The following is a 15,446-nucleotide window of genomic DNA, read 5'->3' as shown; positions in this document are numbered from 1 at the left end:
GCTTTCATTTCAGTGATAACTACTTGGCTAGACTCAAAATCCAGTGGAGGAAAATTGCACAAATGAATGCAGAAATAGTTTCCTTTCTCGGCAGACTGAAATTCCAACACCTGGCTCTAAACTCCAGACATATGTTATTACAAAGCCAAGCAAGGGTGGTATGAAAACCCAGCAAGAGCAGTCAGTAGTTCTTTGTGCAGAAGGCAGCTGCCAAGCAGCCTCCTCTCCAGTCATGCCTAGCGGAGCCCCAGCCCATCCGGCCTTACAGATTGGAGGCCGGCGGCTTGGTAGGAGCTGCTGAGCAGGCCATGCAACTGCCTTGCTTAACACATCTGCCCAGGTCTCCTCGTCTACTGCCCAAGATCTAAAACTCATTAAAAAGAAAATAAAAAATAACATGCATTGCAAAGGCTGAAAAGAATACAGAATTCTTGTTTCCTTCTACATATGAATTTTTAGTTGTTCTTTTTTCCCTTGTGCTTCCCTCACTGGGAAAACTTCTTTCTAATGGGCTGTTTCTTAACCAACAGGCACTGGAATTTCGCTGCTGCCTCACTATCAGTCATCCTTGGGAATCCGCTTAAAAACAATGGAATAGGGACCCAGTCAGATCTATTTATATTTTCCGCCAACACAGCTAGGCCAAATACGCAAATTTATATAAGTGCATCATCTACTTTTTCATCTCACAAACTCATTTTTTTAAACCAACACCAACCGAGAAGGCACTGCCAGGCTTATGAATGTTTATTTACATAAGGCCTATAAATGCTTCCTGCTTTTTGCCTAAGGTAGGGAATTTAAGCACTTCTGAAGTACGTTTATGCTTTTAGCCTATAAACAGTAGATTTAATCTATTCACTGCCCTATTTCTACATGAAAGCGATCACTCCATGCCACTTTCCTGGCCCTTCAATCCCAACTCTGCTCTGTAAAGGTCTGCATGCTACAGGCAGATTAGCCTCAAGCTAGGTAATGAAGATTTCTTGTAACCTCTGTTTGCTATGCTATAGTGAAAGCCGTTAACAGTCACTGCTCCAGAACATAGATTATTGCTTTTTTTCAGCCTTTTCATGCTGCCATAAGCATTTACTCCAAATCAAAAGAAAATGCTGATGCGTGAAAACAGATTCTTAATCTATTTAAATGTTAGCTATTTTATATTATAGAAGTTGAAAAACTACACACATAAGAAATCATGCACACTTCTGTATGAGTTGGGCCTTTTTTTTGCACAGAGCTTACTTAAGTAGCTTACTTCTTTTACAACTTGAGGGAAATTCTTTATCCACTAGAATCCTATACTCAAAGTATGCTTTGTTTCTAAAGAAAATGTTATGCGGGATCTATGTATTTTAGAATGGGATTTTTTTATCTGCAACAAGTGTTTATTGAGGGCCTATTGTGAGCTATGAATAGGTTGGGGCACATAATAGTTCACAGAACAGGGGCTGGGGATTTGGCTCAGCGGCACAATGCCTGCCTGGCAAGCACAAGGTCGTGAGTTCGATTCCTGGTACCGAAAAAAAAAAACAACAAAAAAACAAAAAAAAAACCAGTTCACAAAACAGTGAAAAATCCTAGCCTATAGGAAACTGCTGCTCAAGGGAGAATTGGCAAATATAACAAAATAAATGACACATGGAGGCTCTAGATGGGAGGAGAACAGGCAGAAGAATAAGGGAAGGAACTAGGAAAGAGCTGGGGTGGGGTGCAATCTTAAGAAGCACGGTCAAGGAAAGCCTCTTTGAAAGGTAGTGTTTAACCTCTAGGAGATATGGGGTGAGCATACGGATACTGGAAAAAGAGCATAGTGAAAGGAGAAGGAAGAAGGCGAGGAGAAGGAAAAGGAGGAGGAGGAGGGAGAGGGGGAGGGAAGCAGCAGCAGCGAGTGTAAAAGCCCATGTGGCTGGGGAAAGGAGCAATGAGCCAGGGGGAAGAGTAGCAGACAGGAAGCCCAAGAAGTGATGGGACATAACGCAGGTGTTGCAGACCACTGAGGGGAAGGTGAGGAGCCATTATTAAAGGGTTACTATAACCTGGTTTACAATAGAAATGTAACTCACATAAAATTACTTTTAATAGGTATAATTCAGTGGTTTTTTAGTATAGTCACAATGCTGTGTGCACCATTACTATGAAGGGACACAGGACAGAAACCGAGATGCCAGAGAAGACACAAATGCAACAAGTCAACTAGCAGACGCGAAGAGGGCTTGAAACAGGATGGGAAGCGGGACGGTGGGTAACGGCCCCATCTTGGGCAGTAGATGCGGAGAATGAAAAGTCAAGGACAACTCCCGCGTATGTGGCTTGCACACCTGAAATGATGGAGTTGACGTGAATTGAGAGTGCTTGACCTCTGCAGGGGCAGACTGGGAGGAAACGCTAGGGGCTGGATTTTGGAGTTGTGAATTAAAGTTTGGATGTCTATTACCCTTCCAAGTGAAGGTGCGTGAAGGGAGCTGGATTTGAGGGGAGGTCCAGGTCACAGATACAAATTTAGGAGTCAGAGAATAAGCGTCCTAGTCATTTCTTGTTTCTGAGACATAATACTCAATACCTACAACTTAAAGGACAGAAGGTTTATTTTGGCTTCCAGTTTTAGAAGTTTTAGTCTGTGGTCAGCAGGCTCAAAAGCAGAAACACGATGGAGGGGCCTGTCGCAGAGAAGCAATGGAAAGCCGATCACATCACAGAGGCCAGGAAGCAGGAGAGAAGGAAGGAGCCAGCAGGAACACACCCTTCCAGGTCACAGCTGCAGTGACCCGCCTGCAACTCGGCCCCACCACCTAACAGCGAGTGAGGTACAGTGTCCTGCCCTCGAGATCCAATGACCTTCCAACAGCCGCACCTCCCAGTGCTGGAGGCTTTGGGGACACTGCAGATCCCAGCCACAAGAGCAGGTACGTAACCTGAGACCAGATGAAGGAGCAAGTGATGAGAGAAGAGACAAGGTCCAAGGAAAGCATCCTTGGACACATCAAGATTTACAGGTCAGCAAGATGAGGTGGTACCAACAAAAAAGGAAACACCTGTATGGCGTGGAGTAGAGCTTTAAAAAAACAAAGAAAAACCTAGGCATGGTGGTACAGGTGGGTAATCTCAGCAGTGTGAGAGGCTGAAGCAGAAGGACTACAGATCCCATCATCAGTAACTTAGTAAGATTTTTGTCTCAAAATTAAAGGAGGGGCAGTGCTGGGCATCTAGCTCAGTGCAAAGAATACTAAAAACTAAGCAAACCAAACAATGAAAAGCTTATTACGGAGAAGAACCCCTGTCAAATAATCTTGTCAAACAATGCTGTTGACAAACCACATAAGTTGAGCACTGGGAGTGACCTTCAGACATGGGAAGGAGGCAGTCCTCAGGCCGCAGGTCCTCCTTATCCATCCTGGCTAACTCCACCCCAGCCACACCTACCGCTGCCTCTGCCATTCAGTTTGCCAGGTGTGTCTTCCCCAAGGATGGCTTTCAGAGCAACAGTTTCAGTGGAGTAGGGAAATAAATCTAACTGCAGTGGATTCAAGAGACCATGGTCATAAAGGCATTGAAGGCCGGGGCAATTTCTTTTGAAAGGTTTTGCTGTCAGGGGATGGAGGAAAGCAGCAATATGGAGAGTCAGGTGAAAAGAGGGTGTTTTTCAAAATTCAAAAAACAAAAACATTTATATGTGGGTGTGACATCTCTAGTAAAGAGGGAAATAGATGATGAAGGAGAGAGTAGAGAAATGCTGCAATTGGTTAAAGGGGACAGGATCAAGCACACTGTATCTGTCAAATAATCAGTAATTAAAATATAAAATGACATCTATTGCACCAGGAGAACACAAATAAGGTCAAGCTATTTTTCCCCAGGAAAGTTATCCTTTGATTCTAAAAGTGATAGCAAGACCCCATAATTTCAGAGTGGCTCTGGCACAGCCCAGCTGCTTGGCTGTGAACAAAGTACTGGACTCTCTTTAGGAATTTGTTTCCCTAACTACACAACAAAAGAACTGGCCTGAATGATGCTTAAAACCCCTCCGACCTTAAGGTTTTATGATTAACACTGATGAAGCCTGGGGAAACCAACACAAAGGCTTACTAGAGAAACTGTGAGGAAGACCCTCAGAGGTCCCCATACTTCAGTGCAGAGACATTACAGCATCTTATTTTCATTACATCATGGATTTTTGAGTTTTCAGGACTCTGCAATATTTTCAGTAAGTGGGGCTCCTCATTGCCTAAGTCACATCCAGACAAACAGGAGACAATTACACTGAGAGGTTTGGAAGAAAAAAAATTGTATGTAGTTCTTAAATGAAGTTTCACTTAAGAATTCATAAAAAGAACTTTTACAAAATTGAGTGAATCATTCCTTAGTGAAAACTTTTACTTCTAAACACATTTCATTTGATATATTTTCATTTAATATACCACAAAATGACACTGCACACTAAAAAAACAGTTTACCTATAACTACATCATGACCATCAACCAAGCCAGCAGAGAAGAGCTCCTGAGATACACCGTCTGCCGTATCTGTCCAAATGTGAAATGAATATGCATTAGTAACCATGAAACAAAATTCAACAATCCAGTACAATGCAAAATATATTTTTTCATTTATTAAAATTATCCACATGAGTTTTAACTCAACAATTCAGATTCTATCAGGAGAAAAAAATACATTTTCCTGTGCACTCTTTGTGTCTGGCTATTTATTCAAAAATGTTGCATGGAATTCTTTTTTTTTTTTTTTTAACTTTTGGGTTGAACAAAATCTTTTGCCTGCTGGCTACCTCACAGGCACCTCTAGAAAATGTAACTGTTCTCTGTGACACTGTTTTCCTTTCTTACCAAGGTTAATTCCAGGCATCATCAATCCTTGTCTATCATTACTAGCTACTGAGTCAGAATTTATAGCAAAGGTTGATGGGGAGCATCTGATACAACTTTATATTTGGTATAAACAGCTCATGAGCTTGCTGGACTATTAAGATGAGCCATGTAAATGCATGCTATTAAGAAACTCCTTTAACATGACATTGATCATTTGATAGCAACAGAATCGTTCTCTTAGAAAATGTGGTTGGGCAAAATAATGTAGTTTCTCAATGATAAGTGACAGGAATTGGCAATCTCATAAAGATGGCACTGAACAAGCTGTGGGAAGCGAACGCAGCTAAAATGATTTAATTGAAAGGTTATGAATGAATATGACAACACTGTTATCTTCTATTTGAAGACTTTGTAAAGGGGGATTGAGAAATTCTAACATGCTCAAAAGAACCATTAAAGACCCCCATGTTTTTACAAGGGAAAAGACTTGTAAAAACCCCAATGGTTTTTCATATCCTCACACACATCTAGAACTGTAGCTGGACATGAAGAAGCTGGCTGAGCAACCTGTGACAATCTAGATGAAGGAGGAATGGAAGTGTCTTCCAAAGTCAGGGAGCATCTGAAGATACAGCTGTTGAATCAAGCAAATATCTACACTGGATGGTATGTTGTCATACCAAAAGCTACCCTCACCATAAACTGGATATGGTGACTATGTAAAGGAGCTTATGTGTGCGCATGTGTGTTCACACTTGTGTATGTCACATGTGCAGACACACACACACGCAAGTGTACAGATACAGATACTTGTACAGAACATATACTTGTCTTGCGCAATTCTTAGGATTTCATGTTTTCAGCTCAGTGTCTGACATGGGGTGATTACTTAAACAAACGGTTAAGGTGCTGATGATGCCACAGCCAAAGGTCACCTGAAACTCGTCGACAGTCCCACCCATGCACTCTGCTCCCTTCCACGCACAGCTCAGTTCCCTAAGTCTCCAATAAAAATTTGAAACTCAATGCATATTCTTTATACTTCAAAAGGAACTCTTTTTCTACATTTTACTGACTCCACTTCATAATGAGATTGAATAAAATTAAGTTAATGGCAAAGCAATACATAGGAATCTTACTACACTATGGAATTTCATGTAAGGTGAGCTTGTCTTGGGCTTTGTCCTTTTTGTCAGTGGCATATAGAAGTCTCTTTGTGAGATGTGATCCCCATTGTCACAGAACCAACTGGTAGCATAAAAAGGCTCTGTTCTGAATGTGACATCGCTTTCTGATGCTGCTAGAACATTCAGCCTGAGAACCTCCTTCCTGGATGCCCCCCATTCTCCAGGAAGAGGCGCATATTGAATTATGTGCCCAACACATAGCAGGCACTGGGCGTAAAGCAGGTAGTCCTTATATTTTCACTGACTGATCATCTGTCAAAGCACTCTGACATGTTATGCCATCTCTAAAATAATAAGAGCTCACACTTGAGTAAGGAGCTACAATCACAGAATGTAGCTGAAAATGGATAAATCAAACAAAGCCACACTGAAGGCTAGAACTAAAGCAGCACCAAAGAAACAGACGTTCCCACGTGATTAAAGTATATAGCATGTCCTTCTATTTTCAGGACTCTTGGGCACCCGATGAATCATATCAAAATGGCAAATAGGAAGGTAGCTGGCCAAGATGGGAATTAGTCTACATCTGTGTGTATGCCATTAACCAGTCATTTTGTATGCATGTAACTAAGAGATCAGTAATAGTTCAGAACAGAAATGTGAAATAATTATTTCATGTTTCATTAGTAATCTATTTTTTCTTTAAGGCAATTAACATTCCTGATCTCTAAACAGGTTAAACAATCATATGCTAATGCCAGGTTTTCCAGAACATATAGCGACACAATAGGTACAAATGAGGGCAGAGAATATTTTATGTTTATGTGGTATGTTTTATGCCACATACACTTATTCATGTGCACGTGCACCATGAATGTCCTGCACATGCGACTGCATGAAGTGACACACTGTCTGAAACACCGATGGCACCGGTCACCACAGAGGCGCAGTGATTCAGACATGGTGACGGCTAACAACAGACCTGTGCAGGGCTGCCCATAAGGCCCATGCTCATGTGGAAGTCAGTGCTATGTTTTCTATCTGGACCACAAAGGCAGAGACTCTTCATCTAACCCTGCCACGTGAGACTGCCAAAGTCAGTGCAAATGGCCTTCTAGTGCATAACAGGGCCATCTTAACCACAAATATTCCTAATCCAGAAATTTTTTTCTTACCTCTTAAAATTAAAATTGATTTCACTACCACAGTCAATTTTAAGCAATAAAATGAAAAGAAGCAACCTTAAAATAAGAAACTGTCATTTCTATTTGAAACATTTATTATATAATGACTAGATTTTTATCATAGCATTACCTGGTCAATATTTTTACATTATGACAAAATAGAAGGCTTTTTGATAACCCTAATGGGTATGGTACAATTTCACAGAACAAGTCTAAATTATTAGAAATGAAAGAAAAATCAATTAGCAAATTCATTACAGGCTTATGAACATTTATTTTGTAAAAAATACTTCATATTTAGTTTAATCTAAATATACTGGGAATATATTAAATCTTGGCATTTGCAGAAGAAAAGAGATCAGAACCAGGGGTTTATGGTGACATATAGCCCAAGAGCATATTCTGTCTGGCTAGCAGTATCTTTAAAAAACAGAACATGAAGATATTTAAGTGGGGTTCTCCTGTTTCCTGCTGTGTCCATCGTTCACTTCAGCTGCTAGAGGTATCAGAATTTGTGTCTTCTTGCAGGAGATGATAACAACGAGGTCAAGGCAGTTTACTGACTGACAAGCTATCAGCCCTGAAAGTTCTTATACCTGAGGGTTTTCAAACTTTCAGCAAATACAATTTTTCAAATCAAATTGAAATTTATGTGGAGCTCTAATAAATAAAATGGTGTCATTAACATATATATAAATCACAATAGATGAAAGTAATATACATTACAAAGGTATTCAATATGCATACCTTTTAAATTTTTCTAACTTATTTTGGTTATAAGCTAAGTTTTCCTGACAATTTGCCTTGTGATCTTTTGAAGTTGTGCATATATACTATTTATCTATACATTAACCAAGATTTTTTTGAGACTTTCTGGCATGCCGGGCTCTCTGTCAGGTGCAAGAGATAATAAAAACTAATAATTCTTTTGGACATTCAGGAGCCAAAGGACCAACCAACTCATCTAGCCTTCAGGCAGCTGTAATAACTTATTTAAAATACTCAAATTGTACCAGCTGCAAGACTGGCATTGTTCCCACCGAGTTTACCCGGAAGCCTATCGCAAAGAGAGGCCACAAACACTCCCCCGTGTAGGCTTCATGAAACCCGAACTGAGAACAGAGAGAAGTATGTTAGCTGTTTGGATGACACCATTTTCCTGATCAGCTCTCATTCAGAGTGTTCATGCTTCTCATTACACTCATCCTAATTTCCCTTGGGCCCTGTATTAGCATACCAGTGCTGATTTCCACCGCTGAGCTAATATACCCAATTTATATGTGGATACACATGCGTCACATGTGTCACTGGGATTCATGTAGCCAGCAATGGTTTGATTTAAAGTCCTTACACTTACCAAAGCCCCTTCATTCTTCCACATTTCTTTCCTTCTTTCATTCCTTTATAGATAAAACATTTTTGGAGTAGCAAATTATAATCACATGCTTGCAATCAATTTCTAAAATGCTTCTTGTAGCACTAAAATAGTACTTTTAATTAAAACTTACCTCTTCCTGGAGTAAATTCAAATCTTATGTCATTAAGTTCCTTTCTGGAGTTTCTGAAATATATAACAAATAGCACATTAAAATCTAATGAGCAGAGTTAAATCTAACTAAATAAATTCCAATTTTTTAAGATACTACTAACATGAAGTAACATTTTACAGTTTTGGGCTACCAGTTTCCTTGACTGGAAGAGATAGTTATCATAATAAAGGTATTTCCTTATGTGATTAATTTTACCTTATACAAACATATTTATATCACAGAATTTAAAAACCAAAAAGTTCATTTTATAAAATCTGGATGAAATAAATAACCTTAAATGTAATTTCACAATTTAATATTTTAGGTGCTTTTTGTCTATAATGAATGATATCTCACACATTTTCATATCTTTTTTGAAAAAACAGTATTTTATTAAAGTTTTTAAAGTATTTTTAAACTTCATTTAAAAAAAATTTATAAAATGCTTACACAAAACTATATGTACATATTTAATTAAAAATTAAATGACATTGAGGAGATAGAAAAAGTCACTATTTAAAGTTTTCCAGTCATATTAATTTCAAGAAATGATAAGGACAGACAGCAATCTATAATTAGGCTAGTTTTAAATTTTTATAAGAACATTAAAATATCACAAGTACCTCTCAACAGAAGATAGAGTTAAAGTTAATAAAACTGCATAATAAGACACTGCCTTAGAAGTAACTGAGTAGGATTTTTATCTACATTAGCAACACAGACAGGTTAAACAAAAATTTGCACTAAAAAAGAAACTCCATTAGTAAACATGCATTAGTAATTTTCATAAGAACCCAGCTACTAGCTCTGGGGCCAAGAATTTCCAGGACAGAGGCAGAGATGGCCTGAACATCCTCCTGGGGTGCCAGGCAAGACTAAGCAGACTGTTCAGTACTCCAGCTTTAGCTATCTAAGCTCTACATAATGTCTCCTGGTCACTGAACAGTGCCTACACCATGATTTGATCCAAAGTGTGCGTAACTTCAAAGAGGTCAGAAAGATGCAAAATACGTGGAGCTCATTAAAAGAAAGTCCTTCTCAGTACCTAGAAATGCTGACTCGGCTCTAACACCTTCCTACAAACCAAATGGAAGGAACAAAGGGCCAAGAACTGAACAGTACCCAGGCCACCACACGACAGCCCTGAGCCCAGGACTGCGAGCATCCTTACAGGCGTCTCCACCTGCATTGTGTCGCCACTCTTCTTGGGACAGAATGGGAGAAGGGACTTCTGCAATTCCTGATGGATGTACGTCAGCAGTCCTCAAACATTTTAGTCACGGGAGCCTTTTACATGCTTAAAAAGCATGTAGGGCCCCTAAAGAGCTCTGTGTATATGATCTAAAGCCTATCAAAATTTACTATATTAGAAATTAAAACTGACAAATTTGTAAAACATTAATCCATTTGACGATGACAATACTTAACTCCTGCTAATGTTAAAAAAATTCAAAAATTCTTTCCAAAAGATAAATAAATCAGTTAAAAGAACACACTGTTTTCAATTTTTGTAAGCCTTGTAATGTTTGGTTTAAGCCATCTGAATTCTTCCTGAGGGGGGAAGTAAGGAACACAGGGTAAAGGGATTAAAAATGACCAAGGTATCTTATATGCATTTACCAATTCCCCAAATAAACATCACTATTCTGTACTGCATACATACACTAATAAAATCTTTTAAAAATAGCTGAATTGAGATATAGCGCAGTGGCACAAGTGCCTGCCTGGCAAGTGCAAGGTGCTGAGTTCAATTCCCATTAACAAAAAAAAAGCAGCTCAATTCTTATAGTGCTTCTGTAATCTGATGCGATGTTTCACGTTATGTAAGAAGCCACTTAAAAAACCCTACTGGACATGTGAAAGAATGAGAACATGTGCATGTGAAAGAATGAGAACAAAAAAGATAAAGCATTTCTTAATATTCTTATAAAATACTTTTGGCCTGCTGGGCTCTTTTAAGGGTCTCAAGAACTCCCAGAATGGCTGCATCAGACATAAGCAGCACTCTCTCTCTCTCACACACACACACACTCTCACACACACACTCTCACACACACACACACACGGAGGAAGTGAAGGCACTAGTCCTCTGTACTCACAGGTTTTGTATCTACAGAGTCAAACAACTACAAGTCAGTAATAAAATGTAGTAGAACAACTATTTAAATAGATTTTCCATTGGATTAGATATTAAAAGTAATCGAGTGATGATTTAAAGCATACTAAAGAATGCTATATATACGTCACTGTATATAAGTAACTTGAATAACTGCAGATTTTGTTATATTGAAGGCAGTCCAAAGGATGACTGTATATACTACATACACACACTATGGATGTGTATAACAGAGTCTGCCAAAAAAGTGTATACACACTTTAGGAAAAGAAAGGTTTGTATAAATATTTTAACACTAAATTTATTGAGACATCATGAGACTAACAGAAGTTACCTTTGATCTCTACAAATACAAGGGGTGCTCAAACTTCCAGACATCTGTTATTTTTCTTTTTCTGAAGTGTGTATACATTTTTGGGGTGGACTCTGTGTATGTATACATATGTGTACATATTGAGATAGATTTTATATATATATATACACACACACACACACACACACACATACACATATGCTCATTTGATTCCAACAGTCACCTCTGAGACATGCAAAGAGGTGTTGCTTGTTTTCTACTCTTGGTTTTGTGACTCCATTGGCTCTCCCATTTTTGCGTGATGCAAAGAGGTGTTGCTTGTTTTCTACTCTTGGTTTTGTGACTCCATTGGCTCTCCCATTTTTGGGTGACTACGTTCATGACTAGCAGAGTGAGAACCAACAGTTCTGTGCTGGAAATACCTAATACAAATAGAAATGCTTAATTCCTTTCATTTTAAAGAGAAAACAATATTCCCCCAAATGTTGCACAATACCAAAAACAATCACCAACATTCACTTCATTAATAGTCTTGGCTCTGCATGCTGTATATGAGCAAAAGTTAAATTAGAACTGAAATTGTCAATAAGAAAAAACAACCACTAGGAAAGTGAGTACTACTGATGTATTTAATAGTGAAATGACATAAGGACAGAAACTACAGAAGAATTTAATTCAGTACTAACTCATGGCACTGTTCTCTATTTTGATCTGTCTTTAGATTAGTCTGTCATACTTAAGATCCTGGTAAGAGGTGTAAGAACTGTGCCAGGAATATCATCATGTGCATCTTGATGCTTTAAATGTTAACACTACGAAAGTAAGAATCTACACCTATGTCCACGGTGGTTCAAGCCATGGAGCTTGCCTAGTCAAGTCACTCTTTTACAATTCTGAACCTACAACACTCACTTTGAAATGTTGCAGTGATTGATTGTGAGTGGTAGACTTGTCCTATCAAGATGAAGTATAGTTGGAAAAATGCCTAATTGGATTTAACAACTGAAGGTCATCCTTTTATAAAGAATTAATCTTTTCAGGCTTACACTTAACACCTCTAATTGAAAGTACATTTACTTTAATTGATATCACACAGGACACTTGATTTCAGGGAAGCTGAAAACAGGCATGATTTACAGGCAAAACCTATGCCTGTGCAACTTTACTGAGGAAAAGATAATCTGGGAGTAACAGCTGTAGGACGCAGGCTGCTGTTCCTGACTCTTATCAAAAACTGTCTTAAATCCTAAGGTTAAAAACTGTTACATGTGTTAAGGAATGTTACAGTTGATATCTAGATGTCTACGTAAAGCCTCATGAGCTTCAAGAACTCATAGGTGGGGATTTGGGAGGTGACTGGATCATAGGGGTGTGACACTCATTGGTAGATCAATGACGCAGGACACAGAAGGAAAATTATTTTGTTAAAATAAGAAATAAAAGCCTATGGTCTTACAGGCTGAGGCAGGAGGATCACCAGTTTAAATCTAGACTGTCTCAAAATAAAAAAAGAATTTTTAAAGGGATGGGGTTGCAGGTCAGTATGAAGGCCCTGGGTTTAATGTCCAGTATTGGGTGTGGGGAAATCAATAAGTATAAGAGGATGTACTGTGAAAATTAGCTCCCCCGATCCAAATATCTGATTCCTGTCTCAAAGTGAATAAATATTTTGGACTTTTTTGTGTACCCTTCCTGAGATATCTATGCACAGACCAGCAAATATACATATTTAATACAAATGGCAGTACACAATATCCCCTGCTCTGTTCCGTGCCTTTAACTTAGCATAATACATCTCAGAATGTCTCAGCCGTTCATCCAGTGCTTTCTCAGTCTTTTCTGTGCAGCTACACCGTTTCCCACTGTATGCGGTATCTTTCTGAACCAGTTCCCATTCTATAAACAGACTGTTTCTAATCGTCCACTTTTACAAACAATGCTTCAAAGAATAACCTTGTCCTAAATTTCTAAACACATAAGTAGAAAAATGAGTTTCTAGAAGTGAATTGCTGGGTCACAAGATACACACATTTGCCATTTGCTAGGTAAGTCCCACTCCATTTAAGTTATACCACTTTATACTCCCACTCGCAGTCTTTAAGTTCCACTGCAGGGACTGAGTGTAAGGCAGGGATTGAATTAAAGAACAGGGAGACGCGGGGACCTTGCCAGCGGGCAAGCTTGTTCCTCACCCAGAGGAAGCAACAGCTGCCCACAACCGGCTGGGTATGGTCAAGCAGGAATTTAGGCTAACTGTTGTCAAATATTCAGATTATTCACAAAAACAAGAAATCTGACATTATGAATGAAATTCCATAGTTTCAATTATTGATGCATAATTTTAAACTTTAACATTAATATGTGAGCCAGATTTAGTCTATTGCTACCCATTAGTGAGGTCAAATATAAAACATAATTTCTGCTGATATTCACACACAAACTGTGGGCAATAGAAATACATAAAAATTTCTGAAGTAGTAAGACTTTGATGTATTTTTTTAAGAATCTATTAAAAGAAGCCAGGGATATAGCTCAGCGGCATAGCACCTTCCTGGCAAACATGAGGTCCTGAGTTTTAATTCCCAGTTAAAAAAAGAAAAAATTCTATGAAGAAAAAGGCAAATAAATAATCATTGGCTCACTCTTTTACAACTCTGAACCTTCTAGAACACTCACTTTGAAATATTACAGTGATTGATCGTGAGTGGTAGACTTGTCCCATCAAGATGGGGCTCTGCCAGCCTCTAGGCTTGTGCTATAATACCACATTTCCCACAAAGGTTAATCACTACCTTCACACCTGGCTCAGCCACCAGACAATAAGGTCCAAACCCCACCCCCATTTGTTTTGTGCCTTATTCGTCCCTCAGCACCCTGCTCCGTGTCTGAGAACACTCAGATAGCATTTGTTGAATGAATTAACACAGTATAGCAGTCTGGCTTTTATACAAGGCCTCTTCCCATGGCTTCTGAAACACTTCCTCTTTCTAGCTTTCCCCAGGCCCTTTCAGGTCGGCCCACATACTACTCTGTCTCTGTCTGCCTGTCTTCTCAAGATTTATGGCTCCATCCTTTACCAAACTCTCTGCTTATTCTCTCCCTGTATGATTAATTCCAAATCCATACGTCAATCCCAGGTACTTCCCCAGAGCTATAAATTCATTATCTCCCTGCCTACATGTAGTAACCCTCCATGCAATGTCCAGTCACCGAAAAGCTCAGCACACCCAAAACGGAACACATCGCTACTCCCCTCACATTTGCTTTCTTTCTGCTCTGTAGGCTGTAAATGACAGTAACAACCAACCACATGAGACCTGTGGGCTCTTCCTCTTTAAGATTCTCAAATCATCCATTTCTCTGCAACTTTACTATCACTAACCAAGGGCAGATCACCACCATCTATCAAGAAGAATAAATTTATTCTTTCATGGGAACAACTGGGATAAGGAAAAGAAGACAAAGAAAGTACTAAGGCAATATATAGATATATATATGTATATAGAAGGATAGCTGGAATAACTGTACTGCTGATGTCTGATGGTTTATTGAAAGGAATAGTTAATGCTTAAATTTTTTTTTATATATTTTGACCAATTTTACATGCTTATATCTGGTAATCTGAGCAACTCATGTGAAAACAACAATATGCAATATAACAACGACTGGGGAATTCCAACCATTCTGTCTAGTGAAACTCTGTATTGTCTCTAGTGTTCTTTAAATTATTATTTTCTTATTCTCTTTAATGGTTTGATCAACTTTCCATTCTTACATCTGGTAATCTGAGCAACTTCTTTAAAGATAACAATATATAACATAACAACCACTGTTAATCCCTATCATTTGGTTTGAAACCCTGTATCACTTTTATTGTCTTTGCTTTGTTTTGTTTGTATTTTGCTATTGTTCTTTTTTTTTACTATTCTCTTTAAAATTTAAAAAAAAGTAGCAAAAATTTAAAAACTAGAACAAATGAGGTAATGAAAAATGAATACTTTATACACACAACGTACATATACAGAAAATGTTACTGTGAAAACTAAAGTTGTACAGAAAAAAAAAACAAACAAACAACAACAACAAAAAAACGACCATAACAGGTCGAGGGAGCTATTCTTCATGGAATTCTTGGCAGATGAATGCGTAGCTCAGGAAGAAAATTGTTGTACTTAATGAAACAGGAAAACTGCACCAACATTAGGATAGGTTGAGGGAACCTACAGCACAGGTCAGAAACAAGAGAACCAGGAAGCAACTGTAGCAGCACCTGTGGCCAAGCCCAGCATGGCTCGGAAGTGAGGCTCCTGTCATCTATGGGCTTTCCCTGAGCAATGATTTTATTTATTTATTT

At 38.6% G+C, this 15,446-nt stretch overlaps 1 protein-coding gene across 1 annotated transcript in view; it reads right to left on the bottom strand.

Annotated features, from left to right (window-relative positions):
- Positions 1-15,446, bottom strand: part of Stk39 (serine threonine kinase 39) — a 275,200-nt gene that overhangs the window by 44,120 nt on the left and 215,634 nt on the right. The window contains exons 15-16 of the mRNA XM_005393429.2: positions 8,643-8,695; positions 4,455-4,523 (exon numbers count right to left, since the gene is read on the bottom strand). Coding sequence (XP_005393486.1) covers positions 4,455-4,523; positions 8,643-8,695 — 122 coding nt within the window. The remainder of the gene's footprint in view (positions 1-4,454; positions 4,524-8,642; positions 8,696-15,446) is intronic.

The sequence above is a fragment of the Chinchilla lanigera genome, unplaced genomic scaffold (assembly GCF_000276665.1).
Source record: "Chinchilla lanigera isolate Chin_1 unplaced genomic scaffold, ChiLan1.0 scaffold00048, whole genome shotgun sequence".
Classification (NCBI taxonomy): Eukaryota; Metazoa; Chordata; class Mammalia; order Rodentia; family Chinchillidae; genus Chinchilla; species Chinchilla lanigera.
Note: the sequence above shows the minus strand (reverse complement) of the source record. Positions and strands in the feature narration are given on the sequence as shown.